This window comes from Cryptomeria japonica, chromosome 11, assembly GCF_030272615.1.
Source record: "Cryptomeria japonica chromosome 11, Sugi_1.0, whole genome shotgun sequence".
Classification (NCBI taxonomy): domain Eukaryota; kingdom Viridiplantae; phylum Streptophyta; class Pinopsida; order Cupressales; family Cupressaceae; genus Cryptomeria; species Cryptomeria japonica.
The window spans coordinates 686,613,177-686,640,139 of NC_081415.1; the positions used below are offsets into that span (position 1 = coordinate 686,613,177).

General features: G+C 36.3%; 1 protein-coding gene across 1 annotated transcript; it reads left to right on the plus strand.

Annotated features, from left to right (window-relative positions):
* Nucleotides 1-744: 744 nt before the first annotated feature.
* Nucleotides 745-26,052, plus strand: LOC131038165 (plasmodesmata-located protein 8). Its single transcript, XM_057970510.2, has 3 exons — nt 745-2,039; nt 2,865-3,002; nt 25,745-26,052. Exons 1-3 carry the CDS (start codon nt 1,226-1,228, stop codon nt 25,813-25,815), a joined length of 1,023 nt encoding a protein of 340 aa, XP_057826493.2. The 5' UTR covers nt 745-1,225; the 3' UTR covers nt 25,816-26,052.
* The last annotated feature ends 911 nt before the right edge of the window (nt 26,053-26,963 follow it).

A 26,963-nucleotide genomic window follows, 5' to 3' on the forward strand; every position in this document is an offset into this window, starting at 1 on the left:
CCCAAGACATTCGTATGATCATTTTTAATTTTTTAATATGCTAACAAATCATCTTCAAACATATATCACAACACATCAACATACATTTTTTATTAAATATTTCTATTTCATTTATTTAATTCTACATCTATTTCAATGCATTACTCGAACTAAATTATTTTAAATTAAACATTTTTATTTAATTCATTTAATTCATTTAATTCTACATCTATTTCAATACATTACTCCAAATAAATTTCTCCCAAATATTTAATCATAACATTGACTTTTTTTTAATATAAACTAATAATTTTCAAACATTTGTCACAACATGTTAAATTTAATTAAATACTTTTATTTAATTTACATTTTAATATCAAACTCGAGATCAATTTTCTTTTAACTATTTAAACTTAAAATAATTATCTAATTATATTTATTTAATTGCTTTATCCTGATTTTTAATAATTTTTGCTTATCGTCTCCCTTTCAATATAATATTTTTTATCCATAAACATTAAAAACTACTTTAAACTAATATAGTTTTAAACTTCTTAATGTCATCTAACGCCTAAGAATATCTTCCCCTATTGTCTAGACTGTAGGACCTTCCACTAACTATATTAGGTGAGAAACTATTATTTTTAATTTCAAAAGTAATAAAAAAGCAAATTCGATTTTTTTAATTTTTTAATTTTTTTCAGCTGTGAATCTTCTGATAATTTTAATGTAAAATTTGTTTGAATGGGCAACTGAGAAAATAGGATAACTCGTCGTGAAGCTTTTTAACAATCTGTCAGCAATCAGAAAACTAAAACAACAAAATCTACTTGTTTAACAAGCTGTCAACGAATCACAAAACTAAAACAACAGAATTTACTGATCCTTAAATTCTCCGACCTTATAGACTTAGAATTCTTCTATTCTATCATATAAATCTCAAGTACAATCTACACATATTCCTATACACAATCGAACATGTTAAATCAGAATTGCAATTGTGGGGGTTAGCTTTCGTGATCATCTGTCCCAGCCCCCTCCTTCAACGGCAACTTTTTTTATGCTTAACGCGAACCTTTCATTCATCCAATTTCACAACATGATATGCCTAATCCAATCCCTTCAACTTTTTACCAAAGCTGTACACAATTCTTCCAATTCAATCACTAAATGGGTCTCTGAAAAAAATCTTTCAAATGGTGTTCAAAATTCATTCTAGTCAAAGGACAAAGAGACAAACGTAGCAATGAAAAAACCAAGCAAAACCTCTGCAATTCAAGCTACAACTATGTCGTTTTTGTTTTTAATCTCGCCCTTGTTGGGTGAATCACAACCACCTTCTTCACAGCCCTTCTCCTTCACAAAACTTCTGTACAAGCAGTGTAATTCTAAAGACAATCCCAATGCAAATGCCCTGGTCACCACCCTCGCCACGAATGCTCCTCTGGGTGGCTTCTCTATGTCCGTGGAAGGAAATGGGTCAGAGAAATTGTATGGAGTTTTGGAGTGCAGAGGTGACCTGAATAAAAAGGAATGTGCAGCTTGCTCTTCCGTGGTGGTTTCTGAGCAGCAAAACCATTGCAAAGATTCTAGCAGTGTATGGTTACAGCTTGAGGGATGCTACCTTCGGTATGAGAGATACCCTTTCTTTTGGAAACACCATGATTTTTATGAATTATATCATCAGTGTGGGATGGGTGAGAATCGGAGCTATTACTCTTTTAACCCTGATGATTATGAGGTCTTGGAAGAGGTGCTCTTCACTGCGCCATTCCATAATGGGTTTTCAGCAGCAGGGAATAACAAATCAGGAACAAGCACCTATGCACTTGCTAATTGTAATGCCTATTTGAGCCCTGATGACTGTGCTGTTTGTCTGAGAGTAGGCTTGTACTTCTTGCAATTTGACTGTATGAGTCCTGATTACATGGGGTATGAGGAGGAGGCTGGTGGTGTAATAGTGCTGGACAGTTGCTTCTTGCGCTTTGACAAGTATAGGTTTTTTGATCAAGAAGAGAAAGGAGCCTGGTGGAATACAAAGTTTCCTTCAGCACCGCCTAGTATGTCTTTCTCTTGTTCTTGACTATTCTCCTTTTGCAGTAAGTTTTAGGATTTCCTCCATTGGAGATAATTGTTTCTGGTATGAACCTTAAAACTCTAGGAGCAATATTTGTAAATGCACAATAACTTTATAACAATGATACACTCTATCAATAATGAAGGAGCGCCACTCCGGATAACAGTGATTACGAAAAGCCCAATCTCCCAAATTAACAGCACATCTATGAGAGTGTTCAATCTCCCATAAATCGGATCTAAGGGGACAATTTTTATTCCTATTTCATTTGAAAACTCCACATAGACATATTTCATTGTGTACAACACCTTTTTGGCTGGTTTGTCTCTATAATTCAGTATTATTAGCTTGTTTGGCTGGGCAAAAATTTACAGTGCTCTGCATAGTGATCTAAGACGACTAGATCCAGAAGCTCTACACAGTATAATCCCAAAAGATGTATTTCTAATATTGTGGACTATGGAAGACTGAGATCTTTAAGCACCAGTGCCTGCCATGCTACTCTGTATTTTGGATTCAACAAATGATCTTATAATCTTATAAGTTCCTATAAGAAATCCTGGTTCACTAAGTGTCTTTTAAAGCTTTACTTTGTTTCCATCAATGAATGCTCATTTTATCATTTTTTATATGATTTCATCATTATATTTATTAATTAAGCATTTAAAAAAAGGAAAGTAAGTTTCCTGACATGAAAAAGAGGTGCGTTTTTAATCAAGCAATCTTTGTGTCAAATCAAGGTATCTGTAATTCTGCAAAATTAACCTATTGTTGGATTATTATTAAAGGTAAGTGTTCTGTTGTGCAGGCAAGATAAAAAAACTGGCGATAGCCATATCATGCGGAGTAGTGGGTGGAGCTATATTTGCTTTATGTTTGGTGGGAATTTATGTCAAAATTAAGGCTAGAAAACGCTTGGCACAAGTTCATTGCATAGCCGTAGATGGTAAGTTGAGATAATCTTTTGCTATTTTTATTTGATTGTCTCTTCGAGTGCTTCTGTCGTTATAATTTTTGTCCAAAAAAACAATTTTAGTAGCTCCTTGCCCTGTACTGATAGCTTTAATGTCTGGCAACACGTAGACCATTAGGCAGAAGAAATTAGTCCATTGCTGTCGTAATTTACTCTTCATGTGACGCTGATTTCTTTATGTGTTTTAATGAGTCTAGTGTTAATTTTTTCTGTTGACAGATCTCAGTTCAGAGGTTGAATGGTTGCTAAACTTGACTCAGATTTGAAAATTCTGATTTGCTTAGACTCCTTTATCTGTGATTGGCGATGGGCCGTTCTTGTCATTGCTTAATTTTTTTATTTTTCACATCCTGAAACACAAAAACTAAAAAGAGTTCTGCAAATCTCTGAGAAGTTCAGTGCCGCAGGACGTGTGTTCTGTCACCTGACCCAGAATGTTGGAATCATTGGTTGTCATAATTACTATATACCTTATAGCTGCTTTTTTTCCCATATACTTCAAGAGATAGATTTCATGCAGAGCATCCCCAGTACAGCCTGTAGAGGAAGCAAAGATAGTTTTCTGGTATTGATGAATGCTTCTGGATATAACTGTCTATTGTTTTTTAGCATCAGCATTTGAGGAGAAACATTGAGTGTGATCTGAAATGTTGATGCTAAAAATGATTGCATCATTATATCCAAAAGCATTCAGTACTATTATGGATTGTGGAAACTTGATGTCTCTTACAGTTTTTTGATGATCTTTAGCAAAATGAGGGATCCTTGAAAGCCAGGTTTTATTCCCTTCAGATCTTACAAGGCAATCTCTTTATTGTGAGTAGATGCTTGCATGTTGTCTTCCTCTTAAGGTTGCATTCTACCTTCTCTACAATTAGCTTAACATTGCATGCTTCCAAATTACAGTGCTGTGATAATGACAGCGTAGGTACTAGATAGGAAGCATAAGTATCTATCAATTCAAATTCGGGGTTAAAATCTCAAGTGAGTTTTTTCTCAACCCTTCCTCCTGCATTCTTAAAATAAAACTCACCCAGGAAAGCCGTAAATGGCCTTGATAACTTTGATGTTTTGCACGAACAAGATAGCTAATGAGGGTTATTGTTTTCAAATGACAACCGTCATGAAATTTTCATTCATTTATTTTTCTTTCAGGTTATCAATTGAGAAATAAAAGGAACTGAAGTGTTCATCAGTGTCCACTATATGCAGTGAAGGTTATTTTTCTATTATTCATTTACTAAGAAGTAACAAACATATGGAAGTGCTGTTGCAACCTGAATAATAGAAAATAAAATAACTCGAGGAACAGAAGCTAAAAGAGCAATAGAAGGCTTGGTAACAAACATAAGGAAGTCCTATTGCAACTTGAATAATAGAAAAATAAAAAAAAACTCAAGGAATCAAATCTATAAGAGCAATAAAAGGCTTGAATGCTTCAACTTTTATAAAACTATAAATGACAATGGTGATAATTCTAGATGAATGAAAGGGAATGACAGCCAGACGATCATATGTTTATAAATAATATTTATGTACAACAGTGGTTACTTCAGCATCCTAACAATACCTGCAACTGCACAGAATGGTCCATAGATGATATAACTTTTATTGCCTCACCAATCCATTCTGCTTATGGTTGTAAGACCTTGGGCGCCTGCTTTTGGTAGGAGATGTACCCCTGAAGTCCCAATGATCGAAGCCCTACAGAAATAAAAATTAATTATATTGAGCTTTCCATAAAAAATGGCTGACCAACCATTCCAAAGTTCATTATACTAAAGATCTGCACTTACTGCTTCTAGCCTTCAAAAAATTGGCTCAAAAACCATTCCAAAGATCATTATACTAAAGATCTGCACTTACCGCTTCTAGCCTTCAAAAAATTGGCTCAAAAACCATTCCAAAGATCATAGGACTGAAGCTCTGCACTTACTGCTTCGTCCTTCAATGTTTGCTAATGGAAGGAGCTGTATTTTCATCCATATCATTCTCTCCATACTTGGAGCTTGTTCTAGCCAGTTTCTTAGTATAGCCTTCAGGGCTTCCATTCTACTCTTTCAAATATTCAATATTGTCTCAAATTCTGTCAATTTTTTTGTTGACATAGTTTGTATTCATTTCTTACCACCCTGGCATGCATTAGCTCTTGGATGTGACATTATGCCATCTTATAAAGTTGCCTCTTCAACCTATTGAGTTACTTGAGTTCCCTCTAAATATTCAGAATTGTTTCCTTTGAGCTGTTGCTTCTTGACACAGTCCTGTGTTGTGCACACAATATAACAACCCATGTCCAACCTAAGTGATTGAGCTACTTGATTATGATAGCACAGTGGTTGGTCTTGTTATCCCCAAATTTGAAGGTCAAATTTGGGAAGTATATCAAACTCTTTTTCCTTCTTCTTGTTTTTTCTCATCATCTTATCATCAGATGTTGCCTTTTTTTGCATCCTCAATCATGTCAAATTGTTGCTAGTCTTCAACCTTGGTTTTACCAAGTAGTTAATTCTTATTTTCTAATTTGACTCTTTCTCAATGTTCTCAATTGGATAAATCGGTGGTTCATCTGCCTCCTGGACTGATAGTAATCATACCAAATTGTTGCCAGTCATCAACCTTGATTATCCCAAGTAGTTTATTCTCATTTTTCTCATTAGATTCTTTCTCAGCATTCTCAATCTCACACGTCATGTGTTCGCTTGTAATGTTTGCTTTTTTAATGAGAGTTTTTCCTAACAATATTGTCATCCACAAACTAAAGATGGGTGATGCAGTTAACATTGTCAGTCACCTTTATTCCCTTCCATATTCTAGAATCCCCAGCAGACCAGATTGTTCAGGATTCATAGAATAAGTTCAATGATATAGCTTGCACTTAATGTTCAAAACAGCTTGTGAGGCCTATATTATATAAAATGCACCAAAATCTCTCAGTTTAACAATTCAGTAGAAGGAAAGTTCCAATTTATGTATTGTAATGATTATTGACAGTAATACTAATATCTTGAATATGATAGCCTCACTCTTCCCTTAATACCTTGATACAAGGTTCAATCTATGTCCCAGGTATGTTGTAGTAATCTTTGTAGATTCATTTGGGACTTCCTCCTTCTATCCAAGGGACTCCCTTATCAAGGAATTGCTTAAACGGTCAATGGCACTGTAGTTAAGGACTTGTTTAGAATTATATAAGTAAGAGAGAACAATGCATAATACCTTTACAATGCTTGGATAATACAAGAATAACTTTAATTAGATTAGTAAAGTGCTTCTTATATGAATGTGAAGTGCTCTAATAGACAGTAATATATAACCTTCCTTATGTAGTAAAGTCTGATGCAAATACTGTTCCCAGAGAAATCTATTCTGAATTCTGATATAGATTCCAATTACCTGTCAAGAAGGGGTTCTGATATGACATTCCAAAGTATTATGACTGAGTTTATGGTCTGTATAAGAAAGATTAGAATGTCTGATCCTTATATCGATCTGTTCACTGACTCTGATTTATTGCCTTGATAACCCTGTGTTTTGTAACTGTGTATCTGTTTGATTATGATAGAATGGAAGTCCTTATATCTGATTGGCCTTCCTGAACTTATTCCTTATAATCATGTGATTTCTTTGATGCTATTTCTGATCAATATACCCTTTGTTCATGCGCCCCTGGCCATGCAAATGGTGATGATACCACCAATTACCTGGTAGATTGTAGGCTCTTTGAGCTCTCTTGATCTGAGTTATAATAATTAAATAATTTCAAATCTTCCATGGTGCTTTGAGAAGCCCACACATTCCCCTTTTAATATCCAACGAAGGGATATGTCATTAAGAGATGATGTCTTTTATGGAACGGTCTCCTCCAATAGTCACATCCCTTCACCCCAGCAATCGTTTCTTTTCATCTAACAGTCTTCTCTTCTTTGTTGTAGATAATTAATAAGTCATAAACAAAAAAATAAATATCCTTTGATCAATTGAAATCATGGTTTGGCGGTAGTGTCTCTTCTTACTTAGCTGCTGAATGGTCAAACTGGGCAGAGGCGTCTTTTCCTTCGAATAGATATGTAAGAAAAAACGCATCTTTTGAAAAGTTATTTCATTTAATAGGACCGATAGATAGTTTATTTCCCTAACTACTTAATTAGATGAATATCATGAGATTGCTATGTTTGTGGTTGATGAAATTACTCTTGCTTTGGACAGTTGTATTACCATTTCTTGCTTCGAGCCCTTAGTCACTGTTTAGTCAAACAAGGGGTATTACACTATAGTTCCTCATTACCATGCTAGGAGATAGTTACTTGTACACAAGCACACACACAATACAAGGGAGAATGGCTCATAGACACACCAATCACAATAAACAGCCATTAGAAAACATGCCGACCAGATATGATAACCCATCATATCGTACATGGCAACAATCATGATCAACCATAGAATAACATGCTCAAGGGTAAAACCATCACCAACAATAAGCGTAAGAAATATCCACATTGCATTATCCAATCACATATATCGCTAGAGATGGGTCTCTCATTGGATACAAAATCTAACAACATCTAGTACAAGGGAACTAGATGCAAGGCAAGGAGTGTCGTTGTAGTAGCCCACGAACTGGCTAAGTGGTGATTGAGTATGTGTTACATCACAATAGTGAGGGTACCCAATCAACATGATCCCTAGCAACTAGAATGCATGACATTTCTTATGTGCTCACACCAAGCCTTTACAAGCGCTTCCAAGTGTGCCATGAAATTATCTTGTTTCATGTTAATTACCTGTTGTGACGTATTCACACATCGCCCCATTGCAAATGGGGACCCCTGTTTTTTTTGCTTTCTAGGGTTAGTTTTCTTGATCTTTTAGGTTCTTGGCTATTAGCCTTTGCATTGAAGAGTTGTCAGAGAGATCATTAGGATAGCAAGGTCTGCTTGAATTGAGGTGGGTCAGTAGGTGGTCCAGGTCAGGGTCTCTTTGAAAGCCTTCTCTAGGTCAGGCCTTGCTCTAGTCTTGGGGTTGTGCCTTGATTGAGTTTAGGAGAGTCTTTGCATTAGAGCCTTGTTTTTACCCTTCGAGGAGCAAAGAACATGAAGATTGAGCTTGAAAGCTTGAGAGTTGAATGAGGAATTTGAGCTAGATTGTCAAATTCGCTCCTGACCCTTCCAAAGGGACAGGAGCGAAATCTTCCTTAGCTCCCTTTTGACTCCTATTCTAGACAAAAATTTCACTTTAAGGCATGGATTGGAGGGAAATAAGCTTGAGTTCATCCTTGGAGAAACTTAGACATGGAGATTTGGAGAAAAGGTCAAGAATTGAGCCTAAAACATGAATTTCGCTCCTGACCCTTCCAAAGGGTCTAGAGCGAATTTCTCTAAATACCTCTCCTGCTTCTAGCATAGGTTGAAATCCTTGATTCCACGCCTTGAGTGAGTGAAAAATGATCTATCTATTCCTTTGGAAATGAGTTGCAACCAGATGAAATGAGGAAAAGTGAAGGATTTGTGCAAAAAGAGAAATTTCGCTCTTGACCCTTCCAAAGGGTCCAGAGCGAAATTCCTAGATAGGTCCTGTCCTTCCAAAGGTACCTAAGTGAAATTGTTAAGATGCACTTTTCATTCAACGTTTTGACTAGGCACTTCCTTAAGGTGATTTGTTGGCATGTCATAAGGTGAGGACAATCTGAACAAGGGTAAAGTTTGAGTGTTTGGAAGGTATTTAAGACTAATTCCTCAAATTTCACTCCTGACCCTTCCAAAGGGTCTAGAGCGAATTTCCTTGGATCTCTCTTCTTGGTCCTAATTTGCATTATAAACCTTGTCCCTAGGGCGTTATTGAGAGAAGTATTGATGTGTGCAACAAAGTGAAGTGATGGAAAGTGAAGGATTTGAGCATAAATGCAAATTTCGCTCCCAACCCTTCCAAAGGGTCCATAGCAAAATCCTCCAAAAGACCTATTTCTTCACTAGAAACATTGAATGGTGGTCATGCATGGCAGCCCAAGGATCAAAGATCAAGTTTAAGATAAAGTTAAGTAAAAAAGGATGAGAATTGAGCCAAAAAGAGAAAATTTGCTCCTAACCCTTCCAAAGGGTCCAGAGCGAATCTCTTCATAAAGCATTATACCTTGCTCAAACCTATGAACTAATCCATTCCCAAGCATTTTTTAAGGCAAAGCACTTGTTTTTGATGAGGAAAGGTTGAAAATTGAGTCAATGATGAAAAATTTGAGCCTAAAACATCAATTTCGCTCTTGACCCTTCCAAAGGGTCCAGAGCAAAAATTTTCTAAGCTCCTAACCCTTCCAAAGGGTCCAGAGCGAAATCCTTAGGATAGCTTATTTCCTCACCAAAAGCATTGAGTAGACACCACTTTGAGAGCAAGTTGGCTTGAATATGATAAGATAAAGGGGAATGGGCAAGTCCAAGGCAAATTGGATGTGAATTGAGCCTAGAAATGCAAATTTCACTCCTGACCCTTCCAAAGGGTCTAGAGCGAAATCCTTAGGAAGACTCTCAATTTCACCTAGTGCACTAAATGAACCTTGTTTTGATAGAAAATTGACTTGATGGTGATGGGAGGAGGTGTAGTAAGTTAAATTCAAGACAAAGAAAGGATGAATGGATGAAGAAATTGGGCCTAGGAAGAATTTCGCTCCTGACACTTCCAAAGGGTCCAAAGCGAATTCTCCTAAAAACACATATTTCCTCTTTGTTCAAATCAAAGTTTTTGTTCCTAGGACAAGGTTGAGGGGGGATTGATATATTCTTGCCTTAAGAAGTGAATTGAGGTGAAGGCAATGATGAATTTGAGCCAAGAATGCAACTTTCGCTCCTGACCCTTCCAAAGGATCCAAAGCGAAAACCTTAAACCTCTATTTTGCTCCATGTTTGAGACTAAGATCTTTGTTTGTATGGCATAGTTGAGGGAAGATTGATGTATTCTTGCCTTGAGAAGTGATTTGAGGCAAAGAGATGATGAAATTTGAGCTAAAATGCAAATTTCGCTCCTGACCCTTCCAAAGGGTCCAGAGCAAAATTCCTAGGAGGTCTAATGTTTTGCCTAGGTCCTTGAGCAAAACCTATCTCTAAGCAATTTTGAAGGCAAGTGACTTGATCTTGATAAGGTAAGGGTGAGAGATGAAGTTCTATGAAGGAAGATTGAGTAAAATGCAAATTTCGCCCTTGACCCTTCCAAAGGGTCCAGAGCGAAATTTTCTTGAGGCATGTACTGAAAGATCCCTAAATAGGTCTTTTAATCCCTTTTTTAATTTTAATTTAATAGACTATAATTGGGGCCTTTTTGATGTTCTTAGAGACTAGACAGAAGATACAGAAGAGTTTGTTTCTTTTGTGTTGTTTTTTGGTGATGGGGTTTGCAACACATGACAAGAAACAACATAAAAATAAACTGTAATCAAGAGATCAGCTTCTGATTTTTATATGACAGCAGATTACAATCATCTAGAAGTGAAATAACATTCACATGTACAGGCAAAAAACATACCAAAGATCCAATGCTAGGGTTTGAGGCTGGTTTGCTATCTAGAAAATGGATGCAAGATGAGAAGGATGGTGTAGGAGCAGATCAGTGGATCCAATCTGCTTATCCTGGCATAAGATGAATTACCAATAACAAATTGGGCAAGAACCCAATTACCAACTGGAAATCCAACCTTTGCCAGGCAAAATTATACAATTTTGACCTTCTTTTCCCACTGTTTTGCTCACCCTGATCACAAATCCAGTCACTTGAATGTGATTTCTTCCACACTCCCCTTTCTAATCCCAACAATGACATCAAGCACAAGAAATGGAGTTAGAACCCTCCATTTAATTTTAAATTGATGCACAGCCTTCTAGAATGGTACGGCCCTGCCTGGAATGGTACAGCTGCAATTATGAAACCCACACTTGCTGCAATTTCAAGACAAACTGCTCAGAACTGATGTATCGTACCTAATGTTGATTGTTGGGCTGGTTGTGTTGCTAAATTGACCCCCAATGGGTCTAGACAAGGCACATCCTTTTCCCATGTGGGCAAATTAGTGGGTACACCTCTGAAATATCCCAGACCAATTTTTTTCAATTTTTCAATTACAAAGAGTAATGCAACACACATCCATTAGGGTTAGCACTTAAACCAAAATGATGCGGAAAACAACTCTAACCAAGAATGTACACCAGGATCCCGGGTTGGGCAAGGCGTGAACATATGGTCAGAGGGTCTTAAAGCATTCTGAAAGTAACTCTAACCAAGAATGTGCCCAAGATGGACTAACCTATGGTCAGAGGATCTTGGTGCATGCTGAAAGCAACTCTAACCAAGAATGTGCCCAAGATGGACTAACATATGGTCAGAGGATCTTTACAATTACAACTGCTAAAAGGAAAACTCGACACCAAGCATGTGCTTTCAAACCCAGGGTGGGAATGGAGCTACCATATGGCAGAGATGCTAAGAACCTAGAAATGGAATTAAATGTAAATAACAAGCGTGAAATGAAAATGAGAAGAAATGCTGCAAGTACTACTGTTCAGCTTACAATATGATAGTAAATGCTTGCCAAGATCATAGGATTAAGACTATACAATGTTGTAACAATAGAAGGCTCTCCTGGGCTTAACAAAAATGATAAGTCCAAGAAATTCTACTCAAGGATCAGTCTTAATATTCTGATTTATGACAGACCTGCACGTGAAATGCTTAATCAGCAACACTTGGAATCACTAAAATGCTCATTACTCTCTCAATACTAGTCCAAATGACCCAAAACCAAAAGCAATGGCTTCCTATGAAGGAGGCGACCCAACCAATACCAAGAAATCAGACATTAACCCAACAGATTATTTATCACGAACCCCAAGGCAATTCCCAGCAGTGACGCCAGGGAAGAATGGCGATTCTTCTCTATAAAATAAAACATTTCATATTAGAATTTGCAAATTTGCACAAAGGAGCCCAGCCAAAACAAGAGGAAATATGCAATACCCAAAATGAATATGTTTTTATTTTGAAATATATGAGTGAAACTACAAATCTACCCCGCTAACCGTGACTCCCGAAAATGAAATGAAATGCAAATAACTGAACTTCAAGCACAACTCAAGCTACAATGCAATCCCCACTACAAACTCTCACAACTACACTAAATCACCACTAGTTGCTATCTTTCAAGCAAGAAGCAATGCCAAGGCTAGGAGGCATTCATTCCTCGAAGCAACCCCAATACCATTCCGGCAGAGTAACATTACAATAGACATAAGATGCCAAATGAAGGGAGGAGGCCTCCATTTATAAGCTTAACAAGGGATCTCTAGAGGCTTCTAGAAAGTGCGCCCTAATTTCACATTTGAATTTTCCTCCAAGAGATGGCGCCACTTTTAAAAGCTTAATTAACATTTATTTTAATTCACTTCTCTTCATAAAGTTGGCACCCCTTTTCATAAGCAAGATTTTAGACCTTAGGAAATATTAAATCCCTTCCATGATGCGTCCACCCTTGAAGACCACCTTTTAAAACAACTTGAAGTGATGAAGCTAGGCCAAGGATCAACTTTAAAATATAACATTAAAACATAACATTATTTAAATGAAATGAACTTATCTCTCCAAAAACATCCCAAGGCCAAAAGTGACAAAGCCAACTAAACCACCTGAAGAAGAGAACCAACTATGTCGAAATAATCAAGACCACTGCCAAAAATAGAATTTACTAAAAATAGTAAATTCCAAAAAGTGCTTGGAACGCAAAGCCGGACATACCACTGCGAAGCCCTTTGAAAACCCAGAAAGAATCCGCGATCCAAACTCTAATTCATGAGCAACAACAAACTCCAAAATTGGAAACCCTAATTTCACCCATTGAGTAGCCTACGGGTCTCCGAAATAGGCCATCGGCCAACTGAAACATTACGCCTGAGAAGGGGACATTACAACCTCCACTACCAATGCAGATCTAAGGGTTTACGTCCTCCAAACACCTGCAATTTCTGCTGCTAATGCAGAGCAGAGAAAAAACAGAAATAAAATAATAACATAATACCAATTCCCTCCTCCAAAATGTCTTATAACCTTTTCCAAAGAGTGGCGTAACCCTAAATGGAATATCCCATTGGAATCCAACTAAAAAAGCATCTTTCTTGGCATCTTTTGGGTCCACGTAGCTTAAAGGCTTAAAGGCTTTTAAAGAATGACAAGGGTCCCACCATGCCATGTCATTTAAGTGATTTGAGCAAAGGGGTGGAGTTGACATTAAAGGGGCCACTTTATTAAAAGGTACGCATAGCACTTTATTCAAACATAAGCCTTTATTAAAAAAAGAAACTTAGGCTTATAAAGTAACTTTATAAAAGTTACTTTTTCCTTATTAACTTTTGACACTTAGAAATTTTTAAGTGTCTTTATTCATCAAATGCAATATGGGAATTGCATCAAAAAGATGGGGACATGCCATGTACCTTGCCCAAGGTCCAAAGCGAAATCCTTCTTTTAGGCCATTTTGGGGGTCAAATATGTGATGTCTTCATGAGAGAGGGATCGAAAGGTAAAATCAATGCAAATTGAAGTGAAAGGAAGGAAGAATTCAACCTAAAGAAAGAAATTCGCTCCTGTCCTTCTAGAGGGTCCTGAGCGAAAATTTTCATTATAGGTCCTGTCCCTGGAGAGGATCCAAAGCGAATTTCATTATAGGGCATGTCCTTCCAGAGGGTCTAAAGCGAAATTAATCTTAATGCCTTCTTGTTGATGATTCAAGGTAAGAAATGCCATGTTAAAATCAATATATCATGTATTCTTAATCATTCTTTTGTTTGTTTTGCAAATCAACAAAATCAAGATAGAGGAGGATCAGGCCAGGACAAGGAGGACCTATTCAAGTTCCATCATCATCAAGGACACTTCAAATGCGTGAGGGAGGACTCAAGGTGCTTCCAAATTGGAGGACTTCAAGCGTTCAAAGAGTTGCACGTAATATCCTCAAGGACCTCATTCTACCACATGGAGAAGCCACAAGATGTCAAAAGAGGGACCTTACAAACACTTCAAGACAAAGAGAACTACTAAAGAAGGTGACTTGACCATGACTTCCTATCACCATAATGCAAAATCAAGAAGGAGGCTTCATCAAAAGACATGAGAGTCAAGGAGAGGTACATCATTCATCAAGCGCATCAAAGACAGAGGAGGATCGACCAAGGTCAGTGCAAGGGTACGTTGAAGAAGCAGATAGTTTCAGAAGAGTTAATGAAAGTTAGCTTCTCAACATCACCAAATTGAGTATCAAAAGAGATACGAGCAAGTACCAAACAAGGTGGCATCCCAATCACTGTTCCTCCAGTCAGATAGGTCCACATCAGCATGTCCAGATTCAATGTACCTGACTCACCAGTGATGGCACAAACTTCAAGGCACCGACCCCTATTTCCTATTGGTTCTCAAATATTGAATGTGATTTTCTCATTGGCTAAGGGAGTTTGTTGTAACAAACCCTAATTAGGGTTTCCATCTTGTAATCCTAGCCATTGATTGTAAATCAATCAGAGCCATTGAAATGTAAAGAGCTCTCTATATAAGGCTTTGGCTCTTCATTTTGTAGAGGTTAATAGCTAAGAGTTAGTAGCTAGAATAGTGAATAGAATAGCAATTAGAGTAGATTAGGAGAAGGCAAGAAATTGTTGCCTAAATTGTAAATGAACTCCATTTTCATTGAAGTTATGGTGAAGTGTGTCGTTTCTTTGCAATATGCATGGTCTCTTGTTGAATCTTCGTTTTAGATGATAGATTATTAGATTGAATGAAGGAAGTTACTAAATGCACTCGCGTGGAATATGCCTAGTCCAAACCACTAGCCTCATACTATTTGTAAGGGCGCCCTACGTGGTCAACTGGCATTGAATGGGCTTAATCTCGAGTCATTACGTGTCTATTGTTCATGCATTAACTTGAATGGTGATTAGTGTTTGACAGTGATGATTTGAACATATTCGAAGCATCCCTTAGAAGATCGCACTGAGCTGGTGTTGAATTGTTCAGTTTGATGGTGAGACCTAGCCCAGTAGGACTTTACCTAGTCGTTCATCCATCTTCTTGCATTCTAGGTCTTAGATTAGATTCTCCAAACCCTGTATCTTTTGCCATTTCTTTATCTTCCAGTTAGTAGATAGGATTCAAGTTCCAGCAGATTAAATGCTCAAGCAGTCGAATGTAAGTCCCCTTGTGATTCCAGCATAATCACATCATACCACGAGCTTATCCACATGTAGAGAACCTACATACAAGAACCTTGGAGTTGCCTCGATTGATCCTTAGGCGAAATCTTCAGCATTTGGGGAAACTTTTTTCAAGACAGGATAAGATACCTTGGTATTTTATTCTATGTTTGCATGTGCATAAAAAAACACATCAACATTACCCCATGTGTTTCTTTAGTTTTCACTTGATTAATAACTCAGCCTATTTTATCCACACAAATCACTTTGAATCTCAAAAACTATTGAGAGTCACTCCTTAACCATCCTCTAACCCTCTAAATACTAGGTTCGTCATGCCAATTTACTATCTGGTGCATGACATGTGAATCAATGCTCAAAAGTGGGATGACAAAAAAAAATTGAACATAATCTTGAAAGATTCACAACAAAAAAATAAGAGTGAGTCATGTTTTCTCACATTAAAATTCACCCTAAATCATTTTCAAAGGAAAAAACATAAAAACCCAAAACCACCATTGATGAATGCTTAAATTTTTGAACATTTTAAAAACTAAAAACTTTAAAATTCCAAATTTACCCTTTTGGTTCCAATATACACAACTATATGTTTTTGCAATAAAATTCTTATTTCATAATTTTGGAAAATTTTGCCATAACTTGTAATGTCCCCTTCCTAATTGCCCTAGAGTTTGCCCTAGAATCACCATTGCACAAATTAGGGTTAGAGTTACATCTTTACCAAGTAAAATATTTCTTAAAACAATGTGATCTTGGAATCGAATCTTGCAATCATAACATAAGAAACATATACACATATATAATATATATCCATTATTAGGGTTAGTCCATAACACGTGATATTCATACAATATCTATAAAATCATTTCAAACACATTAGGGTGTGGGAGAAGAAGCATGATAAGTCCACTTGAAGCCATCCCACACTAAGCCCAAGAGCAGAACTTTGGCCCTCTTGGTCCTGATGGCAAGCAACATGGGCATCCACTCAAGGTATCCTACCTAGTGGGGTGCTTGTAGCTACTTTCCCTATCCATGCTTCATCTCCTAAGAATAATAGCCATCATTATAGAGTCGGAGAGGAGATCATAATGGAGCTTCCTCGATTCTCCTATATAAGCCCAAGAGTAGAGCTTTGGCCCTCTTGGCCCCATTTATTGGCAACATGGACATCCACTCAGGGTATCCTTCCTTGATGGAAATCCTCATGATTTCTCCTTCCTTATACCTCCTTCCTTCTATACATGATGAGGGTTTACAAACAGTTTTATTAATCAGACACATGCAATTTATATCAATCATTCATATATGTATATCAGAATGAAATATTGATATTTAATGAACCAATAAATATACACACAATGCACAATTATTCAGATTGTTAGAGGCTGATTATAATAAGTCTGAATTAGGTTAATGAGAATCTGATCCTACTTCTATTTCTGCTGATTACAGAGTTGCTGAGTCTGCTTATTTAGTGCTGATCGCTGTCCTTAGCCGATGATGATAAATTGTGTGATATTTGATGGTCCTCCTTGATCCCTTGGTGTGGTTTATTAATAGTCCTTGGGGTTGAAAGGTTTTGACTTTCCCCATGCTGGTGACTGCTGGAAAAGGGACATGTCCCTTTGACAAATCGTATGCCTCTTCAAGATGAATCGCTCCTTTAGATTAGTATCATTAACTATAATTAACCCTCAATGTTATCGAGGAGATTTCTGTCCTTCTCAGATCGACCCACTATTAGTATTCTCTTATTAAATCAGATCTGCGATATTCTTTGATTGCTGGAGATGGTTGATTGCAGCGTGTGAAGTCTCACAACTTCCTATTTCAGTTTGCCGTTCCTTTGATGTAATTCAGGGGGCATGACATAACCATGGCTTAAAATGGACATTTTCAAAATCAAACAATGATTTAATCCAATAAAAATGCATGAAATTCACTTTATAATAGAAGCCATATGCTACCATGAGGGTGAGCATGATAAACATGAGAAAGACTCAAAAACGTGGATAAATAGGATAATTATGTTGAGTTTGAAGCCCACAAATTTGCAATTTACCACCAATTATCTTCATATTTGAGGATAAATCCAAAATACAATACAATCCTACCTACAATCCTTTCCTTGCAATCCAATTCCCAAGGCCAAGCAATCCAAATCCAAGTAGTTTCAACCAACTCTCTATTTTTTGAGAGAGGGTTTGAAATAGTTTTCTTTTCATAAATTATGTAAGAATAACAAAACTAAGGCCTTTTTCCCTTTATGCCTTTTCTCTTCTATTTCTTTTTCTATTTTCTCATTCTTTTTTCCAAAAAAAGTTTTGTTTATTTAGTAGTCCATGTTTTTTAATGTATCGCATCTCTCACTGCTTAGAGAGACTTCATTGGTTTGTACATGGGTACCTAATCAGGCCTTTAGTTGTCAAGACCCATCTTGCATTCATGCATTTAGAGTTTTTTATTTCACCCTAAGTTTCACTTGGGGGGGTTAGAGCATTTTAACTATTGGTTATGCTTTTTTGTTAAAGTTCACTTAGTTGTGCTTCTAGTGTAGCTATAGTTGAGCTTAATTTGGCTCCTCATGCTTGCACTTTAGTTCTCTTAAATTTAGCTTAGGGCATCTTTGTGCTTTCTTTATAAGCACCTCATTGTAAAATTGTAATTTATTATGTATTCTTTGCTTTTGAGTAATACACCATTCATTTGTGTAGCTTTCGTTTGTGGAAAGTTTTTTGTTTGTCGTTTGATCTTGCAGGTGCTTGTGTTGCAAAATTCAACAACTTAAGTCCAAGTTATTTTCCCTTTTCCAATGGTAAATAAAGCAATTCCAATTAATTATTTTTGGACAATTTAAATATTTCAACTAACTTTCGCAAAGAGTGGATATTTTTTTATCACAATTATACTAATTTTAATAATATAAATACTTTCTAATGCATTTAATTTAGTACTTTTTCCTTTATTTTCTTTCCCAAATTTTTCGATTCCCAATGCATTGGCCATCATTAACAAGCAAATATTTAACCCATGAAATACAATTACATGCAAATGGAGAATAAACAATCACAATTAAAATCATGCATTTACAAGTTTTCTATAACACGTGAAGTCTAGAATCGCCATTTATTTAGATCTAAAACCATAAGGGAAAACAAGGCTCATCTTGCACTCAAACTGAGTACAATAGTGAGCACTATATAGTTACACATTAGCCCAAAGTGACATCTTCAATATATTCATTGTTGGGAAAATAACCCATACTTGCATATTCAGGTGGGGAAATAACCTTGTACCTATGCACTCAATTCATACGTAAAGTGTACCTACTCCACATATATAATAGCCAAAGCAATGTAAAATCATTCAACGTGGTTCAATGCCACATATATTTATAATCATAAAATTGTGATAACCATTAAATGCAAGATATTGAGATCATTTAATAATTACATCCATAATCCAAATGGAGAAAATATAACACATGCATCTCAAAGTAAACGTGTAATGAAATCCATTAGTCCTCGCAAGGAACTTGGCACACTACCATACATGCATCTCAATGCAAGCAACAAACCAACAATTGACATGTAGAGGAACACCATCGCTACACATGCAAGTGGACTAAACACATACTATACAATGCATAAAATACATCTCATATGGCAAACACACCACTCACTGCACAAATAATAGTCACAACAAGGACTCTTCAAAAAAATGGTGAAACTAAAACACCAATAAGTACTCAATGCAACATGCACAAGCATGACCTATACATCCCATGATACATAGTATTTTGACAAAATACAATGCTGATTGCAGGCATCACAAGGCAACAAATCTCTGGGCATTACATTAACTTATACATCTTCAAAAAGTTTTGTAAATGTTTCTCCCTTGGTCATAGCCCAAGGGATGGAAGTAGTTGTATTGTGGCTTGTATCTCTCTTAGGCAAGCATTAATATCATCCAAATAAACGAGGGTTTTCTAGGGTCTGTAAATGATAACTTAGATGCCACTCAACTGATTAATAACTCACCAAATTGAATTGAAAGCACAACTATATCCACAAATTAACTATTTAACTGCCTTTTCCTTGAACATAATTAGTTTCTAGGGAAACCACAAAGGAAATAAAAAACTAGGTCATAGAAAAGATTTCAAATGCCCTTTAGAAAACAATTAAAGCATTGCCAAGTGAGGCATGAGAATTCTGGTTTTAGAAACTCTAGTTCTATTTAGTCTTTTTCGTCTTAGACAATGCATGTGATAAAGAGAAGTGAACTATGTTTTAGATTTATTGTATCAAATTTGAGGACATGCAAATTTTATCAATTTGAACTTTGTTTATGATCAATGGCTACAAGGAATCTACAAATCATAAAGTACTCTCCACCTAAATCCTTTGATCTATATAATTTTATCAATAATTGCCACATGGTGTACACTTCATCAAGTACATGGTCAAAGTATAGCAGAATTGTACTTTTGATCGATCAAACCAGGTTGTGAATGAATTCAATTGCAAAGGTAGGCATATGGCCAATCAGGAAAGAGAGGTTGTGAAGATGCAAGTTTGAGATCCCATAAAGCACATATGACAAAGTCCATAATACTAGCACCTCTAGCATGTTGGACCTACTTATTCGTCTAAAATGTCCTGAGACGATGTAATTTTAGGAGGGTCTCCAAAATCTAGAGTGACATGGATTGAAAGCACAAAAGCAACTCAAGAAGAGTGTTGAGCAATATCTAAACATGCATATACCCAATTGATGACAGTCTGGTGACTCATGCGAAAAGGACCAAGAATGAAGATTTTTCATCTTCCCCCAATGAATATGTAGAATGGTCTTTCACAAAGTAACAAACTCATATGGAAAGTGACAAGTCAATCAAGAGAAGAGCCTTTGTCCTAAGAAATACATAAAAGGAAGCATTTTGGTCAGTACCATACAATTTAAAATATTGGCTGACTGACTTGTAATAGGAAATCTTCATCTCCAGAACTTCTATATCTATGACAGAACCTTGTCTAGCACACTGAGAAAAAAAGAGAGCTGTTACAATTGTAAATTACTGTGGAGAGATAAATTTTAAGATTGGATCTCATAATCTGGCATGAGGCAGTGGGTATGGACCAAGGCTTGATTCTATCAGGAAAGGGTGGATTGCCTTACATTTATGCTATTTTGTTTTGTAAGGCTGCCCATTTAGCTTTTTTCATAGCATCAAACTTTTTTCCTTCTTTTTTTATAAATATGAAAATACTCATATTGGATCTGTCTCAAGTCATCGTCAAGGTATATCTTTTTTTGGAAAGTTAGTGAGGTTCATTTTCCAATTCATGTGTAATATCCCCCTTAATTTTTCCCAAATTTTTTCCACAATTACATTCAAGACAACACTTGTTATGGTTAGGAAATGAAAACCAAATGCTGTTGAAAGTAACCCTCCACTTTCTGATCACCGAGAACCCAATCTGGGAGGGTGAGAGCATATAGTGTCGAGAGGATCATTAGATGCCAATAACTGAAATGATTACAATCTTCGGGCAGCAAGCTAGCCCCTTCTGCTTATACAGCGGGATATTGAAAACAATGCAATCACATGGCGGTAAACCAGCCAAGGACAACCCAAAGAACTAAAGAATGCAATCACTCAACCGCTTGTGCAGCGGGAGGACTAGGAATGAAAATTAATATCAACTCCACTGCTTATTCAGCGAGAGGACAATATTACAAACTCAAAATAGGCAACCAAGCTAGCCTCTTCCACTTATGCAGTGGGAACCAAATAAGAAATCTAAAAGATAGTTGTTAGTACTACTAACCAGCTTGACAAATTCATTACAAAGATTTCTGAATATAAGAAATATTTCTAATCTAAGATAGGCGGCTAAGCTAGCCTCTTCCACTTATGTAGTGGGACAACAAGAAGCCAAAATGTTGTTGTTAGTACTACTAACCAGCATTACAATAAATATGAAATTTGATAACCAAGTGCTAATTGAGCTAACAACTTCAACAACACCTCCAATCATCATCTAACCACCCAATCTACTCACACTCTCCAAAGCACACTCAATGACCAACTTTCGAAAATCTGATATTTATGACAGCAAGCTGGAAATGCATAACCAGCAACACCAAAACACACAAAAATGCTCCTAACTCTTTCAAAACCCACTCAAATCAGCATAGAGTGGCTAAGAACCTACAGGAAAACAGCAACAATATAACTCCAAACACTCAACACGCATCCCAATGCACTCCCTAACAAAAACATCTAAGATGAAAAGTTTGATTTGCAATTAAAATTTGGAAACTCAATACTAGGGGCTATAAACTTACATATCTCATCGTTGGGAGCATAGAAATCTTTAGAGCCAATACCCAGAATCAACAGAAGCCCGCACAGGAAACTAGGAGTGAAAATACGCTTCAGCCATGACGCCAACCAGCAACCAAGAAAACACACAACTCACACCAAAAACAGAAAACCAATTGAATCATCCATTCCCAATAAGCTCTATCTATTCCTCTGAGTGAGAAATAGTCTCTCCGCAGCTAGGTTCTATATCTCAAGCACGAAACTGGCATAGGCTAGGAAGCTCGCAACTTCAAAGTGCAAATCTGGCACCATTCCGGCAGCACTTCGTTATACAAATTTTCATGGATACCAAAAATGAGGGCCAAGGTGCATATTTATAGCTTTCTCCTCAAATCGAACTTCCTTTCCCTCCAATATGGGATTAAACATTCACATTCAATCTCCTTTAATTTGCACTCATTTCATTTCATTTCACTTCCTCCACAAATCACCCAAGGGATAATAATATTTCATTTAGAACCAAAGTATTTTCTCCCTTTAGTGGCTGCCCCATATAGACAAATATTAAGTCAATTGCTAGGATATAATTTAAATGAGAAAATACCTCAAAAGGGACGTCCAACCCAACATAAGTCATTAATTTTTCAAATCGACCCCCTCAAGGTAGCATATTTACTTTATGAAATATTCATAAAGTGAGATATGGTGTCCAAGGAAATGAAATGAATTATTTTCATAAAATTAACATATTTCTTTCTAAGGCATCTATCATGCCTTAAAAATAATTCACTTATAAAATATTTTCCTCGAGCATAAATCGCCCAAAATAAGCTCCAAGAATGCTGGAAGACAAATTGCTCAAACTGACCTGCCGGAAATAGCCATCTGAACTAGCCTGCTGAAAATAGAATTGAATCTCTGGATCATCATGCCAAGCTGGACTGCCATAAATAGCCTGTGCTGCACTGGCTCAACCCAAAACCCTAAAAATAGTACTTACTAAAAATAGTGTCTCCAAACTCCATCAGGGCACAAACCAGGAAGCAACTATCACTTACTAAAAATAGTAAGTGTGTCCAAATGCAATTTAACCACATTGAGTAGCCGTCACAACTTACTAAAAATAGTAAGTCCGGAAAAGTCTTCAGATTCATTTGCATGTCACACCATCGCGAGGCTCTTTGAAAACCCCTAAAAGCAAGTTGTCCTCGCCCCCACATACTAAAAATAGTAAGCTCGGAAAAGTCCTTAGATTCAGTTGCATGTCACACCATCGCGAAGCTCTCTAAAAACCCAGAAAGAATCCACAATCTGAATTGTAGAATTCCAACTCGTCAATCATCAAACGGCTCCCACAAACCTCCACAAAAGTTGGAAACCCTAATTTATGCTTCTGACTGACCAACGGATCTCAGAATTGGCCAACAGTTCCCAAAACAAGCTAAAGCGGAAAAGGGGACATTACATCAGGACTATAAGTTTCTCACAAACATTTTGAATCAAATGATAAGAGAACTATTTTTTGCACACCGAACCTTGTTTGTTGAAATATGTGCTATTTTTGAAGCATAGTGAAAAATGGAATTTACAATCAAAAGGAGAGTGTCCCAATTATTCAAAAGTCCTCAACCATCAGATTGAATGCATTGAATTCTTTTGGTCTCCAACAAAATTGGCATGGTAAATGTTTCGGCAACTGGAGGTGGGCTTGGTCAATGTATTACTGCATAGAATTTTAGCCCCAAGTATCAAAGTTTGACCATTTTCTAGTTTTGCTGCTATTTCTTTTCTATCTGTTTTACTTGTCTTACTGCTCCAAGATACTTTTGTCATCAATAGCAATGTGCAGCAAAGGATTCATCAAGTGAGAGACCTGATTTAATAGCCTTGTGTGTCAATGAGTTCCTTAAGGTTTTGCTCAAGTTTGGTGATCCTTTTTAAAGGTCGGGATTTGGTTCTGTTCCAGCATATAGAAGTGATCAAAGTTTAGTGATGACAATTTTATCCTCTGAGATCATTCTTTTTGCTCCTTTTGCATGCGTTTCTGCTTCTTTTAGTGCCCATGGAGGTTGAGTGGACTTTTTCCACATTGTTGTTAATAGTAAATCCTTTCCAGTGTTTGGACTTCAGAGTATGTTTATCCACGTGATATTTATATCATCAGAATTTCCAACACCAATGTTCAAGACACAAAATCAATCAGCCTGTTCCACTGTAGTAGAAATCTTGGTACTTGACAAATTTGTATCTTCAAATTCAAGTTTTCATTGCTACTTTCATTTTTCTCATATTGTGAATCAATGAAACATTGTCTGATATAATCCCCTTCCATAGAAAACATATTCCCATTTTATAATTCCAACTAAGGAGCAAATAAGCATATACATATGAGCACCTAAGAAGAAATACCCTTGTTGGATTGTTGACAGAAATCTTATATTGCATAAAATGATGAGACGTTACAGAAAAAACTAGGGCCTGCCATTGAATACCTCTTTGTCATCAACTTGGTGTGTAAAGATTGCAGTAAAATAGCAACCTGTTTGAAGCATGAGCTGAACTTACCAATAAATTTCCGATTCTGCAAAATCCAATTTCTCAGGTTCATCTAAGAGGTCCAAATTCCAACAGAGTGAGAAATTAAGGCATCGGAAAAGAAATAGTAGATTTCAAAGTCAAGAGGATCAAACAACAACGCAATGATTTACACAGAGTTCACCCCAGGAAGAAATCTGTTGTGGCAAAGTTTGGAAAAGATGGCACTTAAAATAGGACACAAAAGATGCCACGTCTTCAAAATTAGATTTTAGTCTGGGGCAAGAAAGATGAAGCATCCAGCGCCAGAACTGCCATGACATAAACAAGAACAAGGCCCCAGAAGGAGATGATGCCTACTAGAAAAAAGAAAACACGCTTGTTAATAATAAAATCAATATTGTATAGCTTTTTCTTCTCATCTTTCAGGTTCACCAGTAACTGCTGCCACGTCTAGCTAAAATTTGATGAACTGTCCAGGTTTTGGGATTTGACAATGAACTGATAAGGTGTTGTATTTTTGTAGCTATTCGTTATTATATTAATATATACAATTATTATGAAAGCATCCTACATGAAATACTTTTATGACTTTGAATCCTCGGATAAATCTTCATGCAAGGGCTTATAACTCTAGAGATGTACTTTTAACTCATGTTAGAATTAGTCTCCTCATGAGAAATATTTAGAGGTTCCATTGTTGGGTAATGATAGCTTCCTGTCTATACAGCACATCCCTACCAGATCTTAAGGTTTTTTAATTTTTATGTGTATATGATGATTATTAAAGAAGGCTTATTTGGGCTATTGACCTCTATTTGGGAATATACAGTCACATAACACTCGAGGCTGCTTTATAACATGTTTCTTGGAACATTGGTTCTTAGAATCCATGTAAAAATCCTATTGCTTTGAACATATGCTTGTCATCTTATCATTGGAAAGGCTTTTGTAATTGGAACACTTTGCTTGTTTGAACTGCAAGTGTGTAGATCAGGATTATGCAATTTGGGTTTGAATTGGATTCTTTTAATTGAACTGCAGTATTTTGAGAGAGACAACTAGACTCTTATCTTAGGTATAGAAAATTTCATAGTACCCTTTCCTCTATTTTATTTGTTGCCATGGATACACTAAGTGTTCCTATGACTTCGAGCAATGCACAAAATGTACCCATGTAAATATCGGTGGCTCAGTTTTACATTTGATATTGTGGAAAGGACCTCCATTTGTCTAGTTGTTAATATTTTAATTTACAATTCTAAGTTTCTAAACTTACCTGTGTAACAAACACTGAAAATAGTGCTCCCTAAATGCATTGTCAGAACTAACAATCCATGTCTATTTTCCCTATCTTGATGATGGATCACAGGGCCTGATCCAAAACATTGATGCAAAAAAAACTTGCAGGGTTATTTCCAGAATAGACTCCCTCAATCAGAGGATGTATAGAACTCAGCTGGGCTCTGCTTTTCTTTTAAATTATGAAAACCTTACAAGTCAACAATCTTTTGAGTTTTCAACAAAATGGTTTGGCAGTTTATTATCTCTTATGTTGGTTATTAACTATTATCTTGATGGTAAACTGTTTTTGATCTTAACAGGTGAAGTTACTGAACTATCAAATGTGTCCACCAACATTCCAGTTGCAAATCCTCAAGCGTCAAACACCTAGTTTGGCAGTTTTCTGCGAGGAATTATAGCACAGCTTACAATTTGATTTGATGTAAATAGTTTTCCACTCCAAAGTTATATTCATCTCTTTTTTTGTGGATGAGTGGTCGTGCATAAAATGGAGTGCTTTTAACTGTTTTAGAAATGTATTTTCATCAATATTCATCTCAAGGCAACACAATCTTCAATAGCACAGGATAATAATTTCTAATAAATCAATAATCAATTATTATTAGCATTTTTCTTTTTTGGAGGGGGTCAGAGGAGTGGGGAGAGGGGAGGTTGGGGGAGAGAGTGCGGGGAATCACCCAGTTGACTGTATGATTATCTACTCCAAGGCTTTGGTATGTTATTGTAGTTGATTTTTTTTATTGCTCTTTTGATTTTGATGTTTGAAAAAAATGGAAGATAGTTTGGAAGTATGGGACACTCAAGCTGTAATAATTGATTATGTTTTAGATATAACAGAAAATCTTCTAACTTTATTCGTAGCAGAAACAGGGCTAAATCTGCTTAGGCATTGCTATTAAAATTTACAGATTCCCAGCCATTGAACAGACTTTATTTGTTTATCAGTGTATGCATATAAATAATTAAAGAAGCAGCAGAGTGTGATATAATACAGACTCTCATTTTCATTTTAGTGGAATAACTTGAAATAAGGTCATGGAACTCAAATCCTATAAACAACTATAAGCAAAATTATGGTCAACAGTAATTCCATTGTTTGAGAGGATATCTTATAAATACCAACATATCTTATAAACTTCAAGGCAGCATATGTAGAAAGCAATAAGCTATAATCTGAAGATCAGTTGATACCAAGAAGTGGCACAAAGGTTTACGCAACTTATTCAATAGCAATACTTGTGTTCTAAAATAATTTCTCCAATTATAGCTGTCATGTGTATTAATCAGAGATATTTGAAGAAAGGTATTCCAAGGAAGAGATTAAGGAAAAAGCCAATCCATCCGTCAACTCTAGGTGTTAGATGCAGTTTCATCGTCTTCTAAATTTGAAGTTGAATAGCATCTATCAAGAATTTAGGAGAAATGAAGATTTATTTTGAAAGAAAGAAAGATGTTTACACTTTCATGACTCGAAAAACTTACAAATTGTCACAATTCTTAGCTAAACATGTGGCCGTG